Source organism: Anomaloglossus baeobatrachus (genome assembly GCF_048569485.1).
Source record: "Anomaloglossus baeobatrachus isolate aAnoBae1 chromosome 5 unlocalized genomic scaffold, aAnoBae1.hap1 SUPER_5_unloc_20, whole genome shotgun sequence".
Taxonomy (NCBI): domain Eukaryota; kingdom Metazoa; phylum Chordata; class Amphibia; order Anura; family Aromobatidae; genus Anomaloglossus; species Anomaloglossus baeobatrachus.
Window position 1 is genome coordinate 382,663 of NW_027441796.1, and position 22,569 is coordinate 405,231.

Here is a 22,569-nt window from a genome sequence, read left to right on the forward strand (position 1 = left end):
CACTCCAGACATTTCCAGAGTCCTCACCTCTCCAGTTCTGTGCATCTGTTATTCCCATAGATAAGAATGATGTAATGTGACGTCATCAGAATCTCTCACCTCTCCAGTAAGCCGGAAGAGGATCTCTAGGGTGAGGTGTAATATCCTCTCCGCCATCTTGTCCCTGTCCATATCCATCCTTCACGGGGCAATCAGGAGAATTCTCTTCTATAGAAGATCTCCACTGAGAGGATCCGATATTGTAGGGACCTGAATGGGGAGAAGATGACGATGTAACATCATAAAGAATCCGCTGTAATAATACAATTACTGGAGAGAATAAGGGGAAACATAATGAGAACATTCTGGGGAAACATTATACTGTGGGGAGAGAAAGGGGCCGAGGACCGAGGGCAGAAAGGGGCCGAGGACCGGGGGCAGAAAGGGGCCGAGGACCGAGGGCAGAAAGGGGCCAGGGACCGAGGGCAGAAAGGGGCCAGGGACCGAGGGCAGAAAGGGGCCAGGGACCGAGGGCAGAAAGGGGCCAGGGACCGAGGGCAGAAAGGGGCCAGGGACCGAGGGCAGAAAGGGGCCAGGGACCGAGGGCAGAAAGGGGCCAGGGACCGAGGGCAGAAAGGGGCCAGGGACCGAGGGCAGAAAGGGGCCAGGGACCGAGGGCAGAAAGGGGCCAGGGACCGAGGGCAGAAAGGGGCCAGGGACCGAGGGCAGAAAGGGGCAGAGGACCGAGGGCAGAAAGGGGCAGAGGACCGAGGGCAGAAAGGGGCAGAGGACCGAGGGCAGAAAGGGGCCAGGGACCGAGGGCAGAAAGGGGCAGAGGACCGAGGGCAGAAGGGGGCAGAGGACCGAGGGCAGAAAGGGGCAGAGGACCGAGGGCAGAAAGGGGCAGAGGACCGAGGGCAGAAAGGGGCAGAGGACCGAGGGCAGAAAAGGGCAGAGGACCGAGGGCGGAAAGGGGCAGAGGACCGAGGGCGGAAGGAGGCCGAGGACAGAGGGCGGAAAGGAGCCGAGGACAGAGGGCGGAAAGGGGCCGAGGACGGAAAGGGGCAGAGGACCGAGGGCGGAAAGGGGCCAGGGACCGAGGGCGGAAAGGGGCCGAGGACGGAAAGGGGCAGAGGACCGAGGGCAGAAAGGGGCCAGGGACCGAGGGCAGACGGGTTTCCTCACTTCCGGCCTCTCATAGTTGGGGCGTCTGTATCTATCAGAGGAAAAGGAACAAAAACCTCACGATTCATAGAAATCAGCGAGAGAAAAATACCAAGAAAGTCTCAGAGCTGAAGGGGTTAATACCACCTGCCCCAGTAATGGGGAATCTCCACACACCTCCACCTGCAGAGCCGCACACTAGATATATAATACCCTGCACCTACCTCCACCTGCAGAGCCGCACACTAGATATATAATACCCTGCACCTACCTCCACCTGCAGAGCCGCACACTAGATATATAATACCCTGCACCTACCTCCACCTGCAGAGCCGCACACTAGATATATAATACCCTGCACCTACCTCCACCTGCAGAGCCGCACACTAGATATATAATACCCTGCACCTACCTCCACCTGCAGAGCCGCACACTAGATATATAATACCCTGCACCTACCTCCACCTGCAGAGCCGCACACTGGATATATAATAACCTGCACCTACCTCCATCTGCAGAGCCGCACACTAGATATATAATACCCTGCACCTACCTCCACCTGCAGAGCCGCACACTAGATATATAATACCCTGCACCTACCTCCACCTGCAGAGCCGCACACTAGATATATAATACCCTGCACCTACCTCCACCTGCAGAGCCGCACACTAGATATATAATACCCTGCACCTACCTCCACCTGCAGAGCCGCACACTAGATATATAATACCCTGCACCTACCTCCACCTGCAGAGCCGCACACTAGATATATAATACCCTGCACCTACCTCCACCTGCAGAGCCGCACACTAGATATATAATACCCTGCACCTACCTCCACCTGCAGAGCCGCGCACTAGATATATAATACCCTGCACCTACCTCCACCTGCAGAGCCGCACACTAGATATATAATACCCTGCACCTACCTCCACCTGCAGAGCCGCGCACTAGATATATAATACCCTGCACCTGCCTCCACCTGCAGAACCGCACACTAGATATATAATACCCTGCACCTACCTCCACCTGCAGAGCCGCACACTAGATATATAATACCCTGCACCTACCTCCACCTGCAGAGCCGCGCACTAGATATATAATACCCTGCACCTACCTCCACCTGCAGAGCCGCACACTAGATATATAATACCCTGCACCTACCTCCACCTGCAGAGCCGCGCACTAGATATATAATACCCTGCACCTACCTCCACCTGCAGAGCCGCACACTAGATATATAATAACCTGCACCTACCTCCACCTGCAGAGCCGCACACTAGATATATAATACCCTGCACCTACCTCCACCTGCAGAGCCGCACACTAGATATATAATACCCTGCACCTACCTCCTCCTGCAGAGCCGCACACTAGATATATAATACCCTGCACCTACCTCCACCTGCAGAGCCGCACACTAGATATATAATACCCTGCACCTACCTCCACCTGCAGAGCCGCACACTAGATATATAATACCCTGCACCTACCTCCACCTGCAGAGCCGCACACTAGATATATAATACCCTGCACCTACCTCCACCTGCAGAGCCGCACACTAGATATATAATACCCTGCACCTACCTCCACCTGCAGAGCCGCACACTAGATATATAATACCCTGCACCTACCTCCACCTGCAGAGCCGCACACTAGATATATAATACCCTGCACCTACCTCCACCTGCAGAGCCGCACACTAGATATATAATACCCTGCACCTACCTCCACCTGCAGAGCCGCACACTAGATATATAATACCCTGCACCTACCTCCACCTGCAGAGCCGCACACTAGATATATAATACCCTGCACCTACCTCCACCTGCAGAGCCGCACACTAGATATATAATACCCTGCACCTACCTCCACCTGCAGAGCCGCACACTAGATATATAATACCCTGCACCTACCTCCACCTGCAGAGCCGCACACTAGATATATAATACCCTGCACCTACCTCCACCTGCAGAGCCGCACACTAGATATATAATACCCTGCACCTACCTCCACCTGCAGAGCCGCACACTAGATATATAATACCCTGCACCTACCTCCACCTGCAGAGCCGCACACTAGATATATAATACCCTGCACCTACCTCCACCTGCAGAGCCGCACACTAGATATATAATACCCTGCACCTACCTCCACCTGCAGAGCCGCACACTAGATATATAATACCCTGCACCTACCTCCACCTGCAGAGCCGCACACTAGATATATAATAACCTGCACCTACCTCCACCTGCAGAGCCGCACACTAGATATATAATACCCTGCACCTACCTCCACCTGCAGAGCCGCACACTAGATATATAATACCCTGCACCTACCTCCACCTGCAGAGCCGCACACTAGATATATAATACCCTGCACCTACCTCCACCTGCAGAGCCGCACACTAGATATATAATACCCTGCACCTACCTCCACCTGCAGAGCCGCACACTAGATATATAATACCCTGCACCTACCTCCACCTGCAGAGCCGCACACTAGATATATAATACCCTGCACCTACCTCCACCTGCAGAGCCGCACACTGGATATATACTACCCTGCACCTACCTCCACCTGCAGAGCCGCACACTAGATATATAATACCCTGCACCTACCTCCACCTGCAGAGCCGCACACTAGATATATAATACCCTGCACCTACCTCCACCTGCAGAGCCGCACACTAGATATATAATACCCTGCACCTACCTCCACCTGCAGAGCCGCACACTAGATATATAATAACCTGCACCTGCCTCCACCTGCAGAGCCGCACACTAGATATATAATACCCTGCACCTACCTCCTCCTGCAGAGCCGCACACTAGATATATAATACCCTGCACCTACCTCCACCTGCAGAGCCGCACACTAGATATATAATACCCTGCACCTACCTCCACCTGCAGAGCCGCACACTAGATATATAATACCCTGCACCTACCTCCACCTGCAGAGCCGCACACTAGATATATAATACCCTGCACCTACCTCCACCTGCAGAGCCGCACACTAGATATATAATACCCTGCACCTACCTCCACCTGCAGAGCCGCACACTAGATATATAATACCCTGCACCTACCTCCACCTGCAGAGCCGCACACTAGATATATAATACCCTGCACCTACCTCCACCTGCAGAGCCGCACACTAGATATATAATACCCTGCACCTACCTCCACCTGCAGAGCCGCACACTAGATATATAATACCCTGCACCTACCTCCACCTGCAGAGCCGCACACTAGATATATAATACCCTGCACCTACCTCCACCTGCAGAGCCGCACACTAGAGATATAATACCCTGCACCTACCTCCACCTGCAGAGCCGCACACTAGATATATAATACCCTGCACCTACCTCCACCTGCAGAGCCGCACACTGGATATATACTACCCTGCACCTACCTCCACCTGCAGAGCCGCACACTAGATATATAATACCCTGCACCTACCTCCACCTGCAGAGCCGCACACTAGATATATAATACCCTGCACCTACCTCCACCTGCAGAGCCGCACACTAGATATATAATACCCTGCACCTACCTCCACCTGCAGAGCCGCACACTAGATATATAATAACCTGCACCTGCCTCCACCTGCAGAGCCGCACACTAGATATATAATACCCTGCACCTACCTCCTCCTGCAGAGCCGCACACTAGATATATAATACCCTGCACCTACCTCCACCTGCAGAGCCGCACACTAGATATATAATACCCTGCACCTACCTCCACCTGCAGAGCCGCACACTAGATATATAATACCCTGCACCTACCTCCACCTGCAGAGCCGCACACTAGATATATAATACCCTGCACCTACCTCCACCTGCAGAGCCGCACACTAGATATATAATACCCTGCACCTACCTCCTCCTGCAGAGCCGCACACTAGATATATAATAACCTGCACCTACCTCCACCTGCAGAGCCGCACACTAGATATACAATACCCTGCACCTACCTCCGCCTGCAGAGCCGCACACTAGATATACAATACCCTGCACCTACCTCCGCCTGCAGAGCCGCACACTAGATATACAATACCCTGCACCTACCTCCGCCTGCAGAGCCGCACACTAGATATATAATACCCTGCACCTACCTCCACCTGCAGAGCCGCACACTAGATATATAATACCCTGCACCTACCTCCACCTGCAGAGCCGCACACTAGATATATGGCTGCTCTGTGCTTACAGGACCTGTGATGATGTCACATGGAGGGGAGGAGTCAGGGGTCACATGATCAGCTCCTCACTGTAGTCCTATATTAACTTGCACACACTGGATGAGGCACGGTGTCAGTGGACGGTTATAGTAAACTATTGTTGCGTATGTATGTGACCCCTGTTGCATATGTATGTGACCCCTGTTGCGTATGTATGTGATTCCCTCACACTGTTATTTGAATCTTTGCTTTATTGAATTCTTTATTGATAAGTTCAGGTGAGGAGAAGATTTGTTGAGCGACTTTCAAATAAAGACGTTTGGACCTGATCGGTCTTGATCACAAGTTGCTGAAATGTGTGTATGACGTATATGGAGCAGAGCCACATGTGTACGATGTGTACGTAGCAGTGCTATGTGTGTATGATTCTACGTAGTGGAGCTGTGTATGTAACGGAGCCGTGTGTGCATGATGTGTATGTAGCAGATACCCCCTTTTACCACTTTATTAATCCCCAAACACCCGTGCATCTCCAACATATTTCCACACGAGGTCCCACGACAATTCCAGCTCTGCTACATGTAAAGTCACAGCGTGATCATGGCACATGACTGGCCGCTATGAGGTTCAGGCAGGGACTGAGCAGCGATCAGTGGTGACATCACTTACGTTAGCCGTGGCCACAGTTGGAGGTTTCCACGGTCCTCCACTTGTGATTGCAGGTAACTTGACCTCAGGTGACGTCAGTGACCTCACCTGAGTTCATTCACTTGTAAGGAGTCGGGGATAGGCCACCTCTGCACAACTGCGGCACACTGAGGGGTTTAGTACAGTGGAACCTTGGTTAACGAGAACAATCCGTTCTGGGAGTGTGCTTGTTAACCAAGTTACTCGTTCAGCAAAGCAAGATGTCCCATAGGAAATCATTGCAATGCAGACAATTCATTCCACAACTTGGTAAATGTCCCACCCTGGTCCGCTATTGTGCCATTCCACACACGTACAAACGCACACAAACTCTCACACACATATTATGCTCACCTTACCTTCCGTTCCATCATCGGCCTGCTGGGACTTGCTGTTCGCTAGGTTCACAGGCTGTGTATCGGGTAACCATGACGATGAGGGAGGAACTTCTGCACCCAGAGCGCTGACGTCAAAGGCAGGAGCCTCTGATTGGCCAGCGCGCTGCCTTTGAGTAGCGTCTGACAGCGGAAGTTCCTGCCTCGTCGCCGATGGTTACCGATACACAGCCTGGAGCGGCGAACTACAAGACCCAGGAGGTCGGCGATGGAACGGAAAATAAGGTGAGCATAATACTGTATGTGTGTGCATGCGTGTATGTTTGTGTGTGTTTTGTGCGTGCATGTGTGTGTTTGTGTGGACTGCAAGAGCGGGTCAGAGCGCGGTGGATGTACGGAACCGGAAGTGTGTGCAGTGAGTATTTTGCTCATACAGCAAAGCTTTCTCGTAAACAGAGTTACAAATTTACAGAAAGCTTTGCTTATTAAGCGAAATTCTCATTAACTGGGTTACTCGTTAAGCGAGGTTCCACTGTATATTGTATTTCAATGCATAGTACTGTGTGTGGGTCGCCACCAGGTGGCAGTCTGGCCCAAGGATCATATGCTTGGCACCTGGGTTGGCGGAGAGCGGGATAATAGAGGAGGAGGAGGACAGGATACTATAAATAGGGCAGTTAGAGGGAAAGGGGTAGTTGAGTCCCAAAGGAGAAGTAGAAAAGATAAGGCCAACATTGAGACTGATTTCTGACTCTAAAGGCTGCTTTACACGCAGCACCCGCCCCCGTCGTTTGTGCATCACGGGCAAATTGTTGCCATTGGCGCACAATATCGCCGATACGTGTGTCGCCCTGGACTAGCCAGGTAGTCACAGTTACCACCCCGCACAACACCTGTCCCTTAAAAAGGTGTCATCAGCCAACCATCTAGTCACCCCTCTCTGGGCTTGATGGACACACCAGGGGGGCGGAGCCAGGCGGTTAGCCACGTCCACCGAGGAGTTCAGAGGGCCGGAGGCGGGAAAACAGTGCAGTCTGACAGTCAGATGAGTTTTAGGAGTGGAGTAGAGAGGAAGCAGGCCTGTGCAGCAGGTCTGCAGTAATCTGACAGGTGCCGGGGTAGGGGCCCTGGTACCTCTGGCTAGGAGGCAAGCGGTGGCCTCAGCCTGCAGGTGTTGGGAAGACGGCTCGGTGGAACCGTGGTGGACCGGGACAGGGTAGTGGCCCGCCGGTACCGACCCGGGGAACCGAATCGGAAACCGGAGCACAAAGCGGGGTACTCAAACCCTGAAACGAGGTCCAGAAGCCACTGGACCGAGTTAATTAACTGATTGCGGTCTGGACTGTAGGTCCTTTCTCACCCAAAGTCCTGACTCAAGACAACAGCCCAACAAGGGGGATAGAAAGCCACCGCACAGGCAGAGAGATCCCACGGGCCAGCGTCTGCGGGCAAAAGGGCTGTCCTGACATACACAAAGCCGGGGAGCGGACTCCCGTCGCTGAAGCGCATGCAGTCCACAGCTACACTACACGGTGCAGGAGAAAGGCAGAGACCACCAACCGGGTGGGGGACCAGACGCAGCCAGCTGCGGGCACCGGCCACCATCAACTTGGTTTACCAGAGACTTGTGTATGTTTCTAATCGTGAGTACAACAGTGCCCTCCGGCCGCACACCTCCCTGCACCGCCCAACCAAACAACTCTCAACGGGTCCTGGGGCCACCATCCCTGCCCATGGAGGGGTTAACAACTTGCTGCATAACATCTCCCCCGGGTGTCCCGCAATAGCAGCGGTGGTGTCCACCTTCACCACAACCCGTGGGTGGCGTCACAAACTCAAACATGGCTCCAGCCGTGCACCTACGTCCCCTAAAACCGCCAGCCCCCCTTTCAGATCGAAGATGACCACGAGGCCCCCGGGTCCGGAGACGCTCGAGCCACCCACCAGTGAGCTTGGATCCAAGCGGCTCAATCGCAGCCGAGCCCGGAGCGGTAGATACGCGTCACACGTACTTACCTTCCTAGTGACGACGCTGTGGGTGGCGAATAACCTCATTTTTAAGGGGGAGGTTCGTGCATTGTCACAGCGACGTCACACAGCGGGCCACCAATAGAAGTGGAGGGGTGGAGACCAGCCGCATTATCGACATGCCCACCTCGTTGCCGGAGGACGCAGGAACGCTGCTGTTCGTCGTTCCCGGGGTGTCACACGTAGCGATGTATGCTGCCTCAGGAACGACGAACAACCTGTGTCCTGAACGAGCAACGACATTTGGAAAATGAACGACATGTCAACGATCAACGATTTGGTGAGTATTTCTGATCGTTAGCGGTAGCTCGTAGGTGTCTCACACAACGACGTCACTAACGACGCCGGATGTGAGTCACGAATTCCGTGACCCCGACGACATATCGTTAGCGATATCATTGCGTGTAAAGCCCCCTCTAGAGTCATCCCTAGATCACGGATACGTGGGAGGCTGACAAGTTGTAGAACGGTCTAGTCACGTCCCCTGTGCTTGGGGTATAGTCCAGCGGTCAGGGTCGTGGCCGTGTTCCTGGTAGCGTATTTCCCTACAAAGTCCCTAGCGAGACCGAAGTCAATGGCACCCTCAAGCAGAAGGACATGCTTGTTATTGACCTAGGCAGTGATCGAGGAATTAAAAACACTATAAGCTATTCCTAGCACAAACATCCCTGTGGGTGGGATCGGAAGGCTTAAGAGACTACTGTATTTTTCGGACCATAAGACGTACTTTTTTCCCCCCCAAATGTTGGGGGAAAGTGGGGGGTGCGTCTTATGGTCTGAATGTGGTTGAGGGGAATGAGGGTGCTGTGGTGGAGCGGGTCATCGGGGCACGAGCAGGCTGTAGCAGCGCCTGCCGTGACCACGTGGGCCCACTCATTACATATGCACGCCCATCCTCCCGCCCATCATCTCTCAGCACTGAAGCTGACAGGTGGGCGGGTTGATGGGCGGGGGTGCGCGCATAGTAAACAGCCGGCCGCATGATCACCCCTGGCAACTACAGCCTGGAGTGATCATGTGCGGCTGTTTTCACTGCCCCTCGTGCATCATCATCAGCGCGGGGTGCAGTGAATCAGTATACTGTACTCACCGTTCCCCTGCACCATCGCAATGTCCTTCCGTCTGCCGGCTCAGGCTGTGTGGAGACTAGCGGCGCTCACAGCGATGACATCATTGCTGTGCGCATGTGTCCACACGCAGCCGGAGCCGGCAGACAGGAGGACATTGCAATGGTGCAGGGGAACGGTGAGTACAGTATACTGATTCACTGCATCCCGCGCTGATGATGATGCACGAGGGGCAGTGAAAACAGCCGCACATGATCACTCTAGGGTGTAGTTGCCAGGGGTGATCATGCGGCCGGCTGTTTACTATGCGTGCACCCCCCACCCATCATCCCGCCCACCTGTCAGCATTAGTAGGAAACAAAAACATTTGTAAATGGTTAGATTACATTAACCAAACCACATTTTTGGGTCTATGAAATGGCTGAATTAAGTATTTTCGACTACTCAACCTTCAACAGTCCCCCCTTGACTCACTTCTGCCATCTCCAAATACTAAGGGTACTGTGTTCCCTTAGGAAAAGAGGAAAAAAGATCTGTTGGGAAATCTTGCCTGACTGAACGTTGAGACATGGGTGGAGAGGGGAATGGGATTTCTTCACCGGTTTGAGACCAAGGACCCCTAGGCGAGTCCTCACCTTTTGTAGTTGGACTTTCCCATGTCTCAAGGTTCTCTAAGTCCTCTCTTCTAACTGTTTCGGCAATGATGGTTTGGGACTATACAGGTCTTTTTGTAAAGGATAAATATAAAGCCCGCTACACACGCTTCAATATATCTCACAATCCGTCGTTGGGGTCAAGTTGTAAGTGACGCACATCCGGCATCGTTTGTGAGGTATCTGCGTGTGACAGCTACGTGCGATCAGGATTGAACGCAAAACCGTTGATCGCAAACACATCGTATCATTCTCTAGAATTGAGCGTTTTGTTGCACGAACCTAGTGAATTGTAACGTGTGACATCCCTCATACGATTTTGATGTCTGATGCTATGTGCGCAGGTGTGCGCTCTGCACCGCAGCTTAAAAAAGGTCCTCTTCAGAGCGCAGCTGAAAAGCTGCGTTCTGAAGCGCCTCACAATGTCTGTCATTCACTAATCTCTGTCAGTCGGTCACTATCTCTGTCCCTCACTCTCTGTCCATGTCAGTCTATCCCCCTCTCTCATATACTCATCCCCGATCCCCGGCGCTGCACGGCGTTCACACTGCTCCGGCGGCTTTTACTGTTTTGAAAAAGCCGGCCGCCCATTAAACAATCTCGTATTCCCTGCTTTCCCCGCCCACCGGCGCCTATGATTGGTTACAGTGAGACACGCCCCCACTCTGAGTGACAGGTGTCACACTGCACCCAATCACAGCAGCCGGTGGGCGTGTCTATACTGTGTAGTGAAATAAATAATTAAATAATGAAAAAAAACGGCGTGCGGTCCCCCCCAATTTTAAAACCAGCCAGATAAAGCCATACGGCTGAAGGCTGGTATTCTCAGGATGGGGAGCTCCACGTTATGGGGAGCCCCCAGCCTAACAATATCAGCCAACAGCCGCCCAGAATTGCCGCATACATTATATGCGACAGTTGTGGGACTGTACCCGGCTCTTCCCGATTTGCCCTGGTGCGTTGGCAAATCGGGGTAATAAGGAGTTATTGGCAGCCCATAGCTGCCAATAACTCCAAGATTAATCATGTCAGGCGTCTCCCCGAGATACCTTCCATGATTAATCTGTAAATTACAGTAAATAAACACACACACCCGAAAAAATCCTTTATTAGAAATAAAAAACACAAACATATACCCTGGTTCACCACTTTAATCAGCCCCAAAAAGCCCTCCATGTCCGGCGTAATCCAGGATGCTCCAGCGTCGCTTCCAGCGCTGCTGCATGGAGGTGACCGGAGCTGCAGCAGACACAGCCGCTCCGGTCACCTCCACGCAGGTAATGAAGACAGACGCGCGATCAGCTGCTGTCACTGAGGTTACCCGCTGTCACTGGATCCAGCGGTGGCCGCGGGTAACCTCAGTGACAGCTCAGCTGATCGCGCTACTCACCTCAGTTGCTGCGTGGAGGTGATAGGAGCGGCGGTGAGTAGCGCGATCAGCTGAGCTGTCACTGAGGTTACCCGCGGCCACCGCTGGATCCAGTGACAGCGGGTAACCTCAGTGACAGCAGCTGATCGCGCGGCTGTCTTCACTACCTGCGTGGAGGTGACCGGAGCGGCTGTGTCTGCTGCAGCTCCGGTCACCTCCATGCAGCAGCGCTGGAAGCGACGCTGGAGCATCCTGCATTACGCCGAACATGGAGGGCTTTTTGGGGCTGATTAAAGTGGTGAACCAGGGTATATGTGTGTGTTTTTTATTTCTAATAAAGGATTTTTTCGGGTGTGTGTGTGTGTGTTTATTTACTGTAATTTACAGATTAATCATGGAAGGTGTCTCATAGACGCCTGACATGATTAATCTAGGACTTATTGGCAGCTATGGGCTGCCAATAACTCCTTATTACCCCGATTTGCCAACGCACCAGGGCAAATCGGGAAGAGCCGGGTACAGTCCCACAACTGTCGCATATAATGTATGCGGCAATTCTGGGCGGCTGTTGGCTGATATTGTTAGGGTGGGGGGCTCCCCATAACGTGGAGCTCCCCATCCTGAGAATACCAGCCTTCAGCCGTATGGCTTTATCTGGCTGGTTTTAAAATTGGGGGGAACCGCACGCCGTTTTTTTTCATTATTTAATTATTTATTTCACTACACAGTATAGACACGCCCACCGGCTGCTGTGATTGGCTGCAGTGTGACACCTGTCACTCAGAGTGGGGGCGTGTCTCACTGTAACCAATCATAGGCGCCGGTGGGCGGGGAAAGCAGGGAATACGAGATTGTTTAATGGGCGGCCGGCTTTTTCAAAACAGTAAAAGCCGCCGGAGCAGTGTGAACGCCGTGCAGCGCCGGGGATCGGGGATTGGTGAGTATGAGAGAGGGCTGCTAACTTCAGTTACTCAGGAGTTTAACGGTCACCGGTGAGTCCTTCACTGGTGACCGCTAATCAGGGCGCGACACAGACAGAGCCGCAGCATGACCGTGAAGTCGGGTGAAGTTCACCCGAGTTCATTCTGACAGTGCGGCTCTGTCTGTGTCTGCTGTCATCTGCCATTCAGCTCTGCTACATGGCTGTCTGTGTCTGCTGTTAGCGGCCATGTAGCAGAGCTGAATGGCAGATGACATAGTAAAAACGCATCCCTACACAGTACACACGCTTGGCAAGTCAATAAATAAAAAAAAAAAAAAAAGGTGCCCAATGCATACGTCACAGAACACATGATCTAAAGGATCGCACACAAAATTGACCAATTTAACATAGATTACTAACGCACGTGTGATAGCAAATGAACGACCAACGTGCAATCTCATAAGATCCCGTATGCAACCTGGGCGTGTCACATCGCAAATGCGATTGTACAACTAATTGCAACGTGTAAAGTGGGCTTAAGCAGGACGCTCAGTGCAGCTCCGGTGGATCGACCCTTCTGCAATGCGGGGCGTGAATCCATGTTGTCCTGCCGTTGAGCTTTATCGAAATGTCTGTGTCCTTTTAGGATTAATCAGTCTCCTGACCGAAAACCATATACTACTAACTCTGATTTAGGATCTGGAATTAGAAAATACACTTTACATTGGAACCTGTTTATTACTGAAGAGAAACACAACACTCACTAAAGAGAAACACAACACGCATTGATTTACAACCTATTAGTTTGTCTTTTACATACCACTTGCATTATGTGGATTTTCAGCAATAACATCGTTTTCTGCACTGGAAAGCCTCTCACCAGACCTGGAGAGAAAGCTACACAACACGCACAGACTTGCATACAACGTGCTCATGATATACATCTATAATCAGTTTGCAGTCTCTAAGAATGGGTAGAGCAGGTGCAGGGTGTTTCTACGGACTCTTTACAGTTTTTCCTCATTGTTTTACGAACGTGTTTCACAGGACCGGGTGAGTTTGCCTACCTGGGTACTGAACCCTGGCAACACCAAAGCGCACACTGATATCCAACTGTCACAGATGTTAGTCCATGTTACTTGGGCCATCATTAAGAAGAAATCTCATGGCAGAGAAAGCTTACTGCCCTTCATCCACAGACCTTCCTCAGTCAGCCGGCTCCCTGCGTCTCGCACTCCACTCCTTATTGGTTCGCTTTTTCCTGTAGGGATTTAAGAACAGAAGGAGTGACAGAAGTCACTGACGTGACAGATGTCACCAAGGCATGGTCTCTATACATGGTAAAGGACTCCTCAACTCTAGGCCCTTTCACTGCTTCTTGGTCAGCTGCACCTGTGCGGGGATCTCCATACGATTCCATCAGCTCAGATATAGACTTTCTTTTCGGCGTACCTAGCTTATTTGACAACAGGAAAGATCTACATCCTACATACATTTTGACTCTTACCTAATACTGCTCCACCCATCTAGAGAGGCACTTACGTCACTTCCTCCTGTACCGATAGGAGGGGAGGGAATGGCCTAAATTTAGACTACCTTATGTTGTGTAAACTGTAGCATATCCAGTGCAGAATCGACCACCATCTGATTCCATCTATAAAAACAAAACTAAAAAAAATATAGATTAGATCATTCCTATAACAGACATATATTCCTACATTCATAATAATCCAATAAACATGACATAACTGTTGCAAAAGAAAGGCCAGCTTTAAAGCCTATCCAATATGTCTGCTGCTGGAAAAATGTAATAGGTATCTACTTCCTCCCTTTTTATTTTTTGTTTTTATATACTACTTTGGCAAAATATATAGATCTATAACAGTAAATAATATGATTAACCAACCGATAAATATAACTTATACTCTACTGGGAAATTTTGAAACCTTACAACAGGGTTCATAGATATTCTGTATCTACAAAAAAAAAGGAAAGTAATCAATATTGGCAGTTTGTATGCAAAAATAATACAAAACAAAAACATAACAATAAAAACTAATTTGTATATTTTAAAAAATATACTTTTCCCTGCAAAATGAATTTAATTATTTAAATAGCAGCAGAATACTATTGATAATCTCCTATGAAATTTTGAACTCTAAGGATTAAACAAAATCCACTCCACCAGCCGGAAAAAGCACTTCTTAGTACATAAGACAGAAACAGCTTTGTAAATCTGCTGAAACTACCTTTTTGTTTTTCTTCTTTCACAACTTGTGATAACTAGCAGCGTACTGTATACCCTCCCACACATCCCTGCAGGAGTGCAAGAGCATCATTAAAATAGATGGCTTGGGACTGGAAATCACTGCAACAAAAACAAGCAGTCTGGGGCTCCCCCCTGTGTCATTAGGGAAGGTTGGGGCAGACTCCTGGGTGAAGCCGGACTGTGGGCAGTATCTTGGGAAATCACCTGGGACTGATTTAAAGGGATACTGTGATACTCTGGGAAAAGGCACACCTGGCTTCAGATAGATCATTACTGAATCTACAGGGAACACCTTTATTGTGGATTTGTGTGTTGCAAGTTTTGGTTACGGTTTTGAGGGTACCTGGCCAAACACTGAGATTTGGGGGTGTGACACTTTCTTTGATAGTGACCGGGCTGACCACAATGCCAACAATTCTGTTGCTGGCTCTGCTGGTTTTGTTGATTGGGAGCTACGTATACGGGGTTTGGGCCCTGTCGGGGCATGGGCTGTGGTGGGGGCTGCACCGGCGCGGTTGTATACACAAATTGATCTTGAGCCCATCTTTTTAAAGCGGCACAATACTGTTGTCCACTTTGGAAAATGGTATCATCAGTGCCTGGGGGCATTGTGAGATGGGGCTCCATTAAGGGCCAAAAACTGTCTCCTGCTTTTATCTTGGTCAGGTTAACTAGGTCCTTCCGAGCAGCTGAATATAACTGCTGGACCTGTAGCATCTTCCTATAAAATCGCATAGGGTTAAGTTGGGATCTGGCAAGCAGGGAATTAATGCCTCTAACTGGATGAGGCATTTAAATGAGGGCTGTTCCTCGTCAGGTTCGGGGTAAAACTGACTATGTGTCCTAGGGGAAAAAGGGGGATCCAAGGGGAGGGGATTGGTAACTGGGGAGCGTCACGGCAGACTGGCCGGTAAGGGGAGAGACGGCATTGCAGAAACAGGAGGGGCCAGGGGTATGGGTGTGGATAACAGCTCCTGAGACTGTTCAGTTGTTCTCTGGTGTACAGGAGGCACATAGTAACCTCCTCCGGGAGTTAAAACAGGGAGTATTGGGACAGGCTTATGGCCGTAATTCAGGTGTGGGCGGTGAGCTGCACAATTATTACAACCATCTCTCCAGTCTGTGTTTTGGTAGCCACACTGGTAACATGTGCAGCTGGCTGGGTCGTATGGGGGCGGTTTCTCAATTGGTACTTCTGGATAGACGGGGGCAGGAGTGGGCAGAGTCAATGTGGGGGTTGTGGGGGATAGCTCTACTAGCTCTACTAACTGTCAGGTGGATGCTGGAACAGAGGGAACTAATGCTGGTGTGGGCAGTACAAGAAGAGTTAAGGAATTCCGGCTAGTAGGTGGGATCACAGCATCTATGAGCAGCTCTGAAATAGGGGAAATAGAATGGGGATCAGGTTGCGGGGCAGCAACAGAACAACCTGCCGGAGGACCCTCAGATCCTTCCTCAGACTTGGGTAACATATAGTAAAACACAACATCTCCTCGCTCATCCTCTTCTTTGACCTCAATATATCTTTCTTATAGCAATATCTGTGTTATTCTGTTAAACAATTCAGCATCAATCAACAAATAATATTCTGAAAATCTCTGGGGCATGATGCACAGCTGAACTGTCTCCAGCACGTGCCCCTCCCTAAGGAATGTTTACTAAATCTATTCTGTGAATCCTCAGGTTTTTTAACCTTGTCTTCTCCGTTCTAAACATTTTTGTTATCTTGGTGCTGTCTGGATTACACTAATATATGACTATGCGGTGAGCGTTACAGCCCGGCCGGAACTTAAGGCTACACCTCTATACTAGCTGGCAACTCCTCAGCTATATAGTAATAAGGGTATCCCGCACTTGGAGGAGGGGTACAAAATGTATTCCCTCCGGACTTGATCAGCTGCACCAATATTTTTTATTGTCCTAATCCCCATCTTCTTTCATTGAGGATCTGTCTCATGAAAGGAGGAGGACGTACAAAAATGTACATGCATATACAAGAATGTCCCGACCTCCGGACTTGGTCAACTGTATCAAATTTAATGTCCTAATCCCTATCTTCAGTCACGGGAACCCCCCGCGTCTTTAATTACAGACCGGGTCAGTCTAACTAGCTATATCCAGCCAACACCGTCTTTCCTGCCCTAACAACCGTCCTCTGGATCCCGTGTGACACTCGATCCACACCTCAGGGCTGGGATCGTGCTCTGAGCTCCAATCTGAGTCACAATCAGGAACCTTTTAACACCGATAAGGACACACAGCCCATCACTCCCTCCTCTCCAAGAACAACCACAACGGCAGTGAATACAAAATATGTAACACTCACCGAGGGTTGTAGGGGATCAGCCTGGTTGTAGCGGAGGGAGGTCTCAGTCCGTGACATCCAAATAATCGGTATTTGCAGGTCGGTAATGCGGCCTTGAAGGAGTCCCACGCTGATGGGCGCCAAACTGTCAAGGGAGGAATTTGCGTTGAAGACTGCTAATGGAGTCCTCATTTGGGATATCCAGAGACGGTGCCGTATTATCTGTATATCAGTGCCAATATATATCAATGTATATAAGACAAAGAACACAGACATGCTCTCTTCCCAGCCAGCGTCATCAACTGAACTAGTTTAATTCGATAGATCCAATTATACCGTAAGTAAGCATAAATTACCTTGAAGCTAACGAAGGAGTGCTTTCACTCCCCTATTTTTCACATCACATTGCCTGCCTCCCGTACATTCCCTCTATGTGAACCTTACTGATAACACTTTTACAGCTTCACATTCTGGCTTCATCATCTTTGGTTAACTCCTTCATGATTATACAACTTTGAATTATACTATAGTTCCATGCGATGGCTACAGAGACAGACAGATAATTATACAACTACATCTACATTTTGATTATTTATATACACAGATATTCTTATTACATTAGAACAAACAAGCTATAACTCAGGCGACCTCAACAGTATATTCTCTAAATGGGCTATAATTAGCAGTGGGGTGCCGCAGGGATCTGTACTAGGACCAATCCTTTTTAATCTCTTTATTAATGACCTTGTGGATGGGATTGATAGTACAGTGTCAGTCTTTGCTGATGCCACCAAACTATGTATGATATTAAAAACTAACCTGATAGTAAAATATTACAAAACGATATGGATAAGATGTCAGAATGGGCAGATACTTGGCAAATGAGATTTAATGTTGATAAATGTAAAGTAATGCACTTAGGACAGAGTAATCCTATAACTGCATATACATTAGATGGAAGTAAACTCGGGACTACAGAACAGGAGAAGGACTTGGATATTCTCATTACAAATAAGCTGAGCAGCAGTAATCAATGTCAAGCAGCAGCTGCTAAAGTAAACAAGATTTTAGGGTGTATAAAAAGAGATATTAGATCCCGTGATCCCAATGTATTGTTACACCTCTATAAATCACTTGTAAGGCCACATCTGGAATATGGGATCTAGTTTTGGGCTCCACATTTTAAGAAGGACATACAGAAGTTAGAGTCAGTTTGAAGGCGGGCAACTAGACTACTACAAGGAATGGAAGACCTCCCATATGATGAGAGGTTGAAAAAGTTAGATATGTTTAGCTTAGAAAAATGACGTCTCAGAGGAGATCTCATTTATATGTATAAATACATGTGTGGTCAATATAAAGGACTGGCACATGACTTATTCCTTCCAAAGACAATACTAAGGACCAGGGGGCATACACTGCGAGTGGAAGAAAAGCGATTCCAACAGCTAAATAGGAAAGGGTTCTTTACAGTTAGAGCAGTCAGACTGTGGAATGCCCTACCACAAGAGGTAGTAATGGCAGATACTATAACAGCTTTTAAAAAAGGTTGGATGATTTCCTCAGTACACAACATTGTCGGTTATAAATGACTTAATATCAAAATGTAAAATTGTTGGAGGAAGGTTGAACTAGATGGACCAAGGTCTTTTTTCAACCTATGCAACTATCTAACATGACCTCTGTGCAAAGAGAGAGGAGCTCACAGAAGAGCAGGTAAGTAGTTGGTATCAACCTACATGTATCTATGTAGCGTAATAGTTACTAAAAAGCTGGATAAACCCTTTAATTTCTCCATCTTCTCTGCACTTTTATCCAAATCTTGCATATGATGGAATCTAATTATAGTGAATGACACTCGGCTCCACACTAGAGTCTGATACATGAGAAAACATACAACAGTGTGAGCACGGTCTAAGGGAAAGGCCTGGAAAAACGTCTACGGAGACGCCCCAAATCTGTAACACAGAAAGCGCCGGACCCCCGGGACTGAGCGCAGGTCAGAGAAATGAGGCTGTAAGGCCAAAAACACAATAATACAAGGGTTGAATGAAAAGTAATGCCTCCACCTTCATAACTCCTCACAGATGGCAGCGCTGGTATGGGGCAGGTACTGGACTGTTCAGTAGACTCTCCTCTACAGCTCCAGTTGGCGGGAAACCTTAGCAATGAACGGTTGTGTTATTACAGTGTAAAGAATGAACCCTGTGCAGACAATAGGTCAATGTGATTTAGACAACGTGCTGTCATTGAATTCTTGACAGCAGCAGGTGTCACCCCAAAGGAGATCCATCAGAGAATACAAGCCGTGTATGGTGATTGTGCAGATGTGCACTGTGCGTCGTTGGGCCAGTAGTAAGATTAAAGATGATGAGGCGGGAACATCTGACTTGTGTGACAAAAAAAGAGTTGGACGTCCTGTGATAGCAACCATGGAGTTACACATGGAAAACGTAGACTCAGGATGATGGTCGTATCACTCAATGAGAAATTGTAAGGACAATCGGCATTTCAAAGGAAAGTGTAGTCACATTATTGCTCTGCTTGGTTATGGGAAGATCTGTGCACGATGGCTGCCCCGGATGCTGACGTCTGACATGAAAGCCACAGACTGGACATTTACCAGGAAATCCTCTCACGTTACAAGAATTAAGGTGACGCCTTTCTGCATTCAATTGTGACCGGAGATGAAGCTTGTGTACACCACTACAGACCGGAGCCGATACGTCAGTCCATGGAATATCAGCACAAAGGCTCGGGCCAGAAAAAGACATCCAAGACATCGTCCTCAGCCGGGAAATCCTGGCCTCAGTGTTTGAGGCGCAGATGGCGTTATCCACGGGGATTTCCTACAACGTGGAGAAACAATCAATTCAGAGTGTTACATCACAACGCTGCCAACTGTGAAACGATTACTAACATACGATGCTGAAGTTGGTTTCTTATTCGTCCAGTTTCTTATTCGGGGCTGAAGTTGGTTTCTTATTCGGCAGTTTCTTATTCGGCAATTTAGTTTTCTCAGTTTTTTATGCATTTAACAACAAAAATAACACATAACAATAATAAAATACAATGCGCTGATGAGCCCTAATATAAATACACTGAAACTCAGCTGCGAAACTTATAAAACTGGCAAAAAAATGGGCATCAAAGTGGGCACCAAAGTATGTTAGTGAAAGGGTTAAATGGCTTTAGGCCACTGATATAACACCACAATTGCATATCTAGTGATGCCTCTAATCAAACTTAAGTGACTCCAGCCTGGCCCAAAGGGGTTCTGGGCATCAAAACTGGCATCAAAGTGGGCACACAGCCAGTTTTCACAGATTTGAATAAGTAACTGGTGTTTTTGAGGGGTTAAATGGCTTTCCGCCACTAATCTCACACCACATTTACATATGTAGTGATGCCATACATCAAATTCAGATCCCTCTATCCTGCCCAAACAGGTTCTGGGCATCAGAACTGGCATCAAAGTGGGCAAAACCCCAGTTTTCACAGATTTGAATAAGTAACTGGTGTTTTTGAGGGGTTAAATGGCTTTGGGCCACTGATCTCACACCACATTTACATACCTAGTGATGCCCCACATCAAATTCAGATCCCTCCAGCCTGGCCGAAACAGGATCTGGGCATCAGAACGGGCATCAAAGTGGGCAAAACCCCAGTTTTCACAGATTTGAATAAGTAACTGGTGTTTTTGAGGGGTTAAATGGCTTTGGGCCACTGATCTCACACCACATTTACATACCTAGTGATGCCCCACATCAAATTCAGATCACTTCAGCCTGGCCCAAACAGGTTCTGGGCATCAGAACTGGCATCAAAGTGGTCAAAACCCCAGTTTTCAAAGATTTGAATAACTAACTGGTGTTTTTGAGGGGTTAAATGGCTTTGGGCCACTGATCTCACACCACATTTACATACCTAGTGAGGCCCCACATCAAATTCAGATCCCTCCAGCCTGGCCCAAACAGGTTCTGGGTATCAGAACTGGCATCAAAGTGGGCAAAACCCCAGTTTTCACAGATTTGAATAAGTAACTGCTGTTTTTGAGGGGTTAAATGGCTTTGGGCCACTGATCTCACACAACATTTACATACCTAGTGATGCCCCACATCAAATTCAGATCACTCCAGCCTGGACCAAACAGGTTCTGGGCATCAGAACTGGCATCAAAATGGGCAAAACTCCAGTTTTCACAGATTTGAATAAGTAACTGCTGTTTTTGAGGGGTTAAATGGCTTTGGGCCACTGATCTCACACAACATTTACATACCTAGTGATGCCCCACATCAAATTCAGATCACTCCAGCCTGGCCCAAACAGGTTCTGGGCATCAGAACTGGCATCAAAATGGGCACAACTCCAGTTTTCACAGATTTGAATAAGTAACTGGTGTTTTTGAGGGGTTAAATGACTTTGGGCCACTGATCTAACACCACACTTACTTACCTAGTGATGCCCCATATCAAATTCAGATCCTTCCAGCCTGGCCCAAACAGGTTCTGGGCATCAGAACTGGCATCAAAGTAGGCAAAACCCCAGTTTTCACAGATTTGAATAAGTAACTGGTGTTTTTGAGGGGTTAAATGGCTTTGGGCCACTGATCTCACACCACATTTACATACCTAGTGATGCCCCACATCAAATTCAGATCACTTCAGCCTGGCCCAAACAGGTGCTGGGTATCAGAACTGGCATCAAGGTGGGCAAAACCCAGTTTTCACAGATTTGAATAAGTAACTGGTGTTTTTGAGGGATTAAATGACTTTGGGCCACTGATCTAACACCACACTTACATACCTAGTGATGCCACACATCAAATTCAGATCACTCCAGCCTGGCCCAAACAGGTTCTGGGCATCAGAACTGGCATCAAAGTGGGAAAAACCCACTTTTCACAGATTTGAATAAGTAACTGGTGTTTTTGAGGGGTTAAATGGCTTTGGACCACTGATTTCACACCACATTTACATACCTAGTGATGCCCCAGATCAAATTCAGATCCCTCCAGCCTGGCCCAAACAGGTTCTGAGCATCAGAACTGGCATCAAAGTGGGCAAAACCCCAGTTTTCACAGATTTGAATAAGTAACTGGTGTTTTTGAGGGGTTAATTGGCTTTGGGCCACTGATCTAACACCACACTTACTTACCTAGTGATGCCCCATATCAAATTGAGATCCTTCCAGCCTGGCCCAAACAGGTTCTGGGCATCAGAACTGGCATCAAAGTGGGCAAAACCCCAGTTTTCACAGATTTGAATAAGTAACTGGTGTTTTTGAGGGATTAAATGGCATTGCGCCACTGATCTAACACCACACTTACATACCTAGTGATGCCACACATCAAATTCAGATCACTTCAGCCTGGCCCAAACAGGTTCTGGGTATCAGAACTGGCATCAAAGTGGGCAAAACCCCAGTTTTCACAGATTTGAATAAGTAACTGGTGTTTTTGAGGGATTAAATGGCGTTGGGCCACTGATCTAACACCACACTTACATACCTAGTGATGCCACACATCAAATTCAGAACACTCCAGCCTGGCCCAAACAGGTTCTGGGCATCAGAACTGGCATCAAAGTGGGAAAAACCCA

The 22,569-nt window shown here is 48.7% G+C and overlaps 1 protein-coding gene across 1 annotated transcript in view; it reads right to left on the reverse strand.

The window, feature by feature from the left end:
* LOC142258984 (uncharacterized) overlaps window positions 1-22,569 on the reverse strand; it is a 46,317-nt gene that overhangs the window by 12,579 nt on the left and 11,169 nt on the right. Inside the window, exon 2 of the mRNA XM_075331525.1 lies at window positions 19,593-19,818. Within this exon, the coding sequence (XP_075187640.1) occupies window positions 19,593-19,818 (226 nt within the window). The remainder of the gene's footprint in view (window positions 1-19,592; window positions 19,819-22,569) is intronic.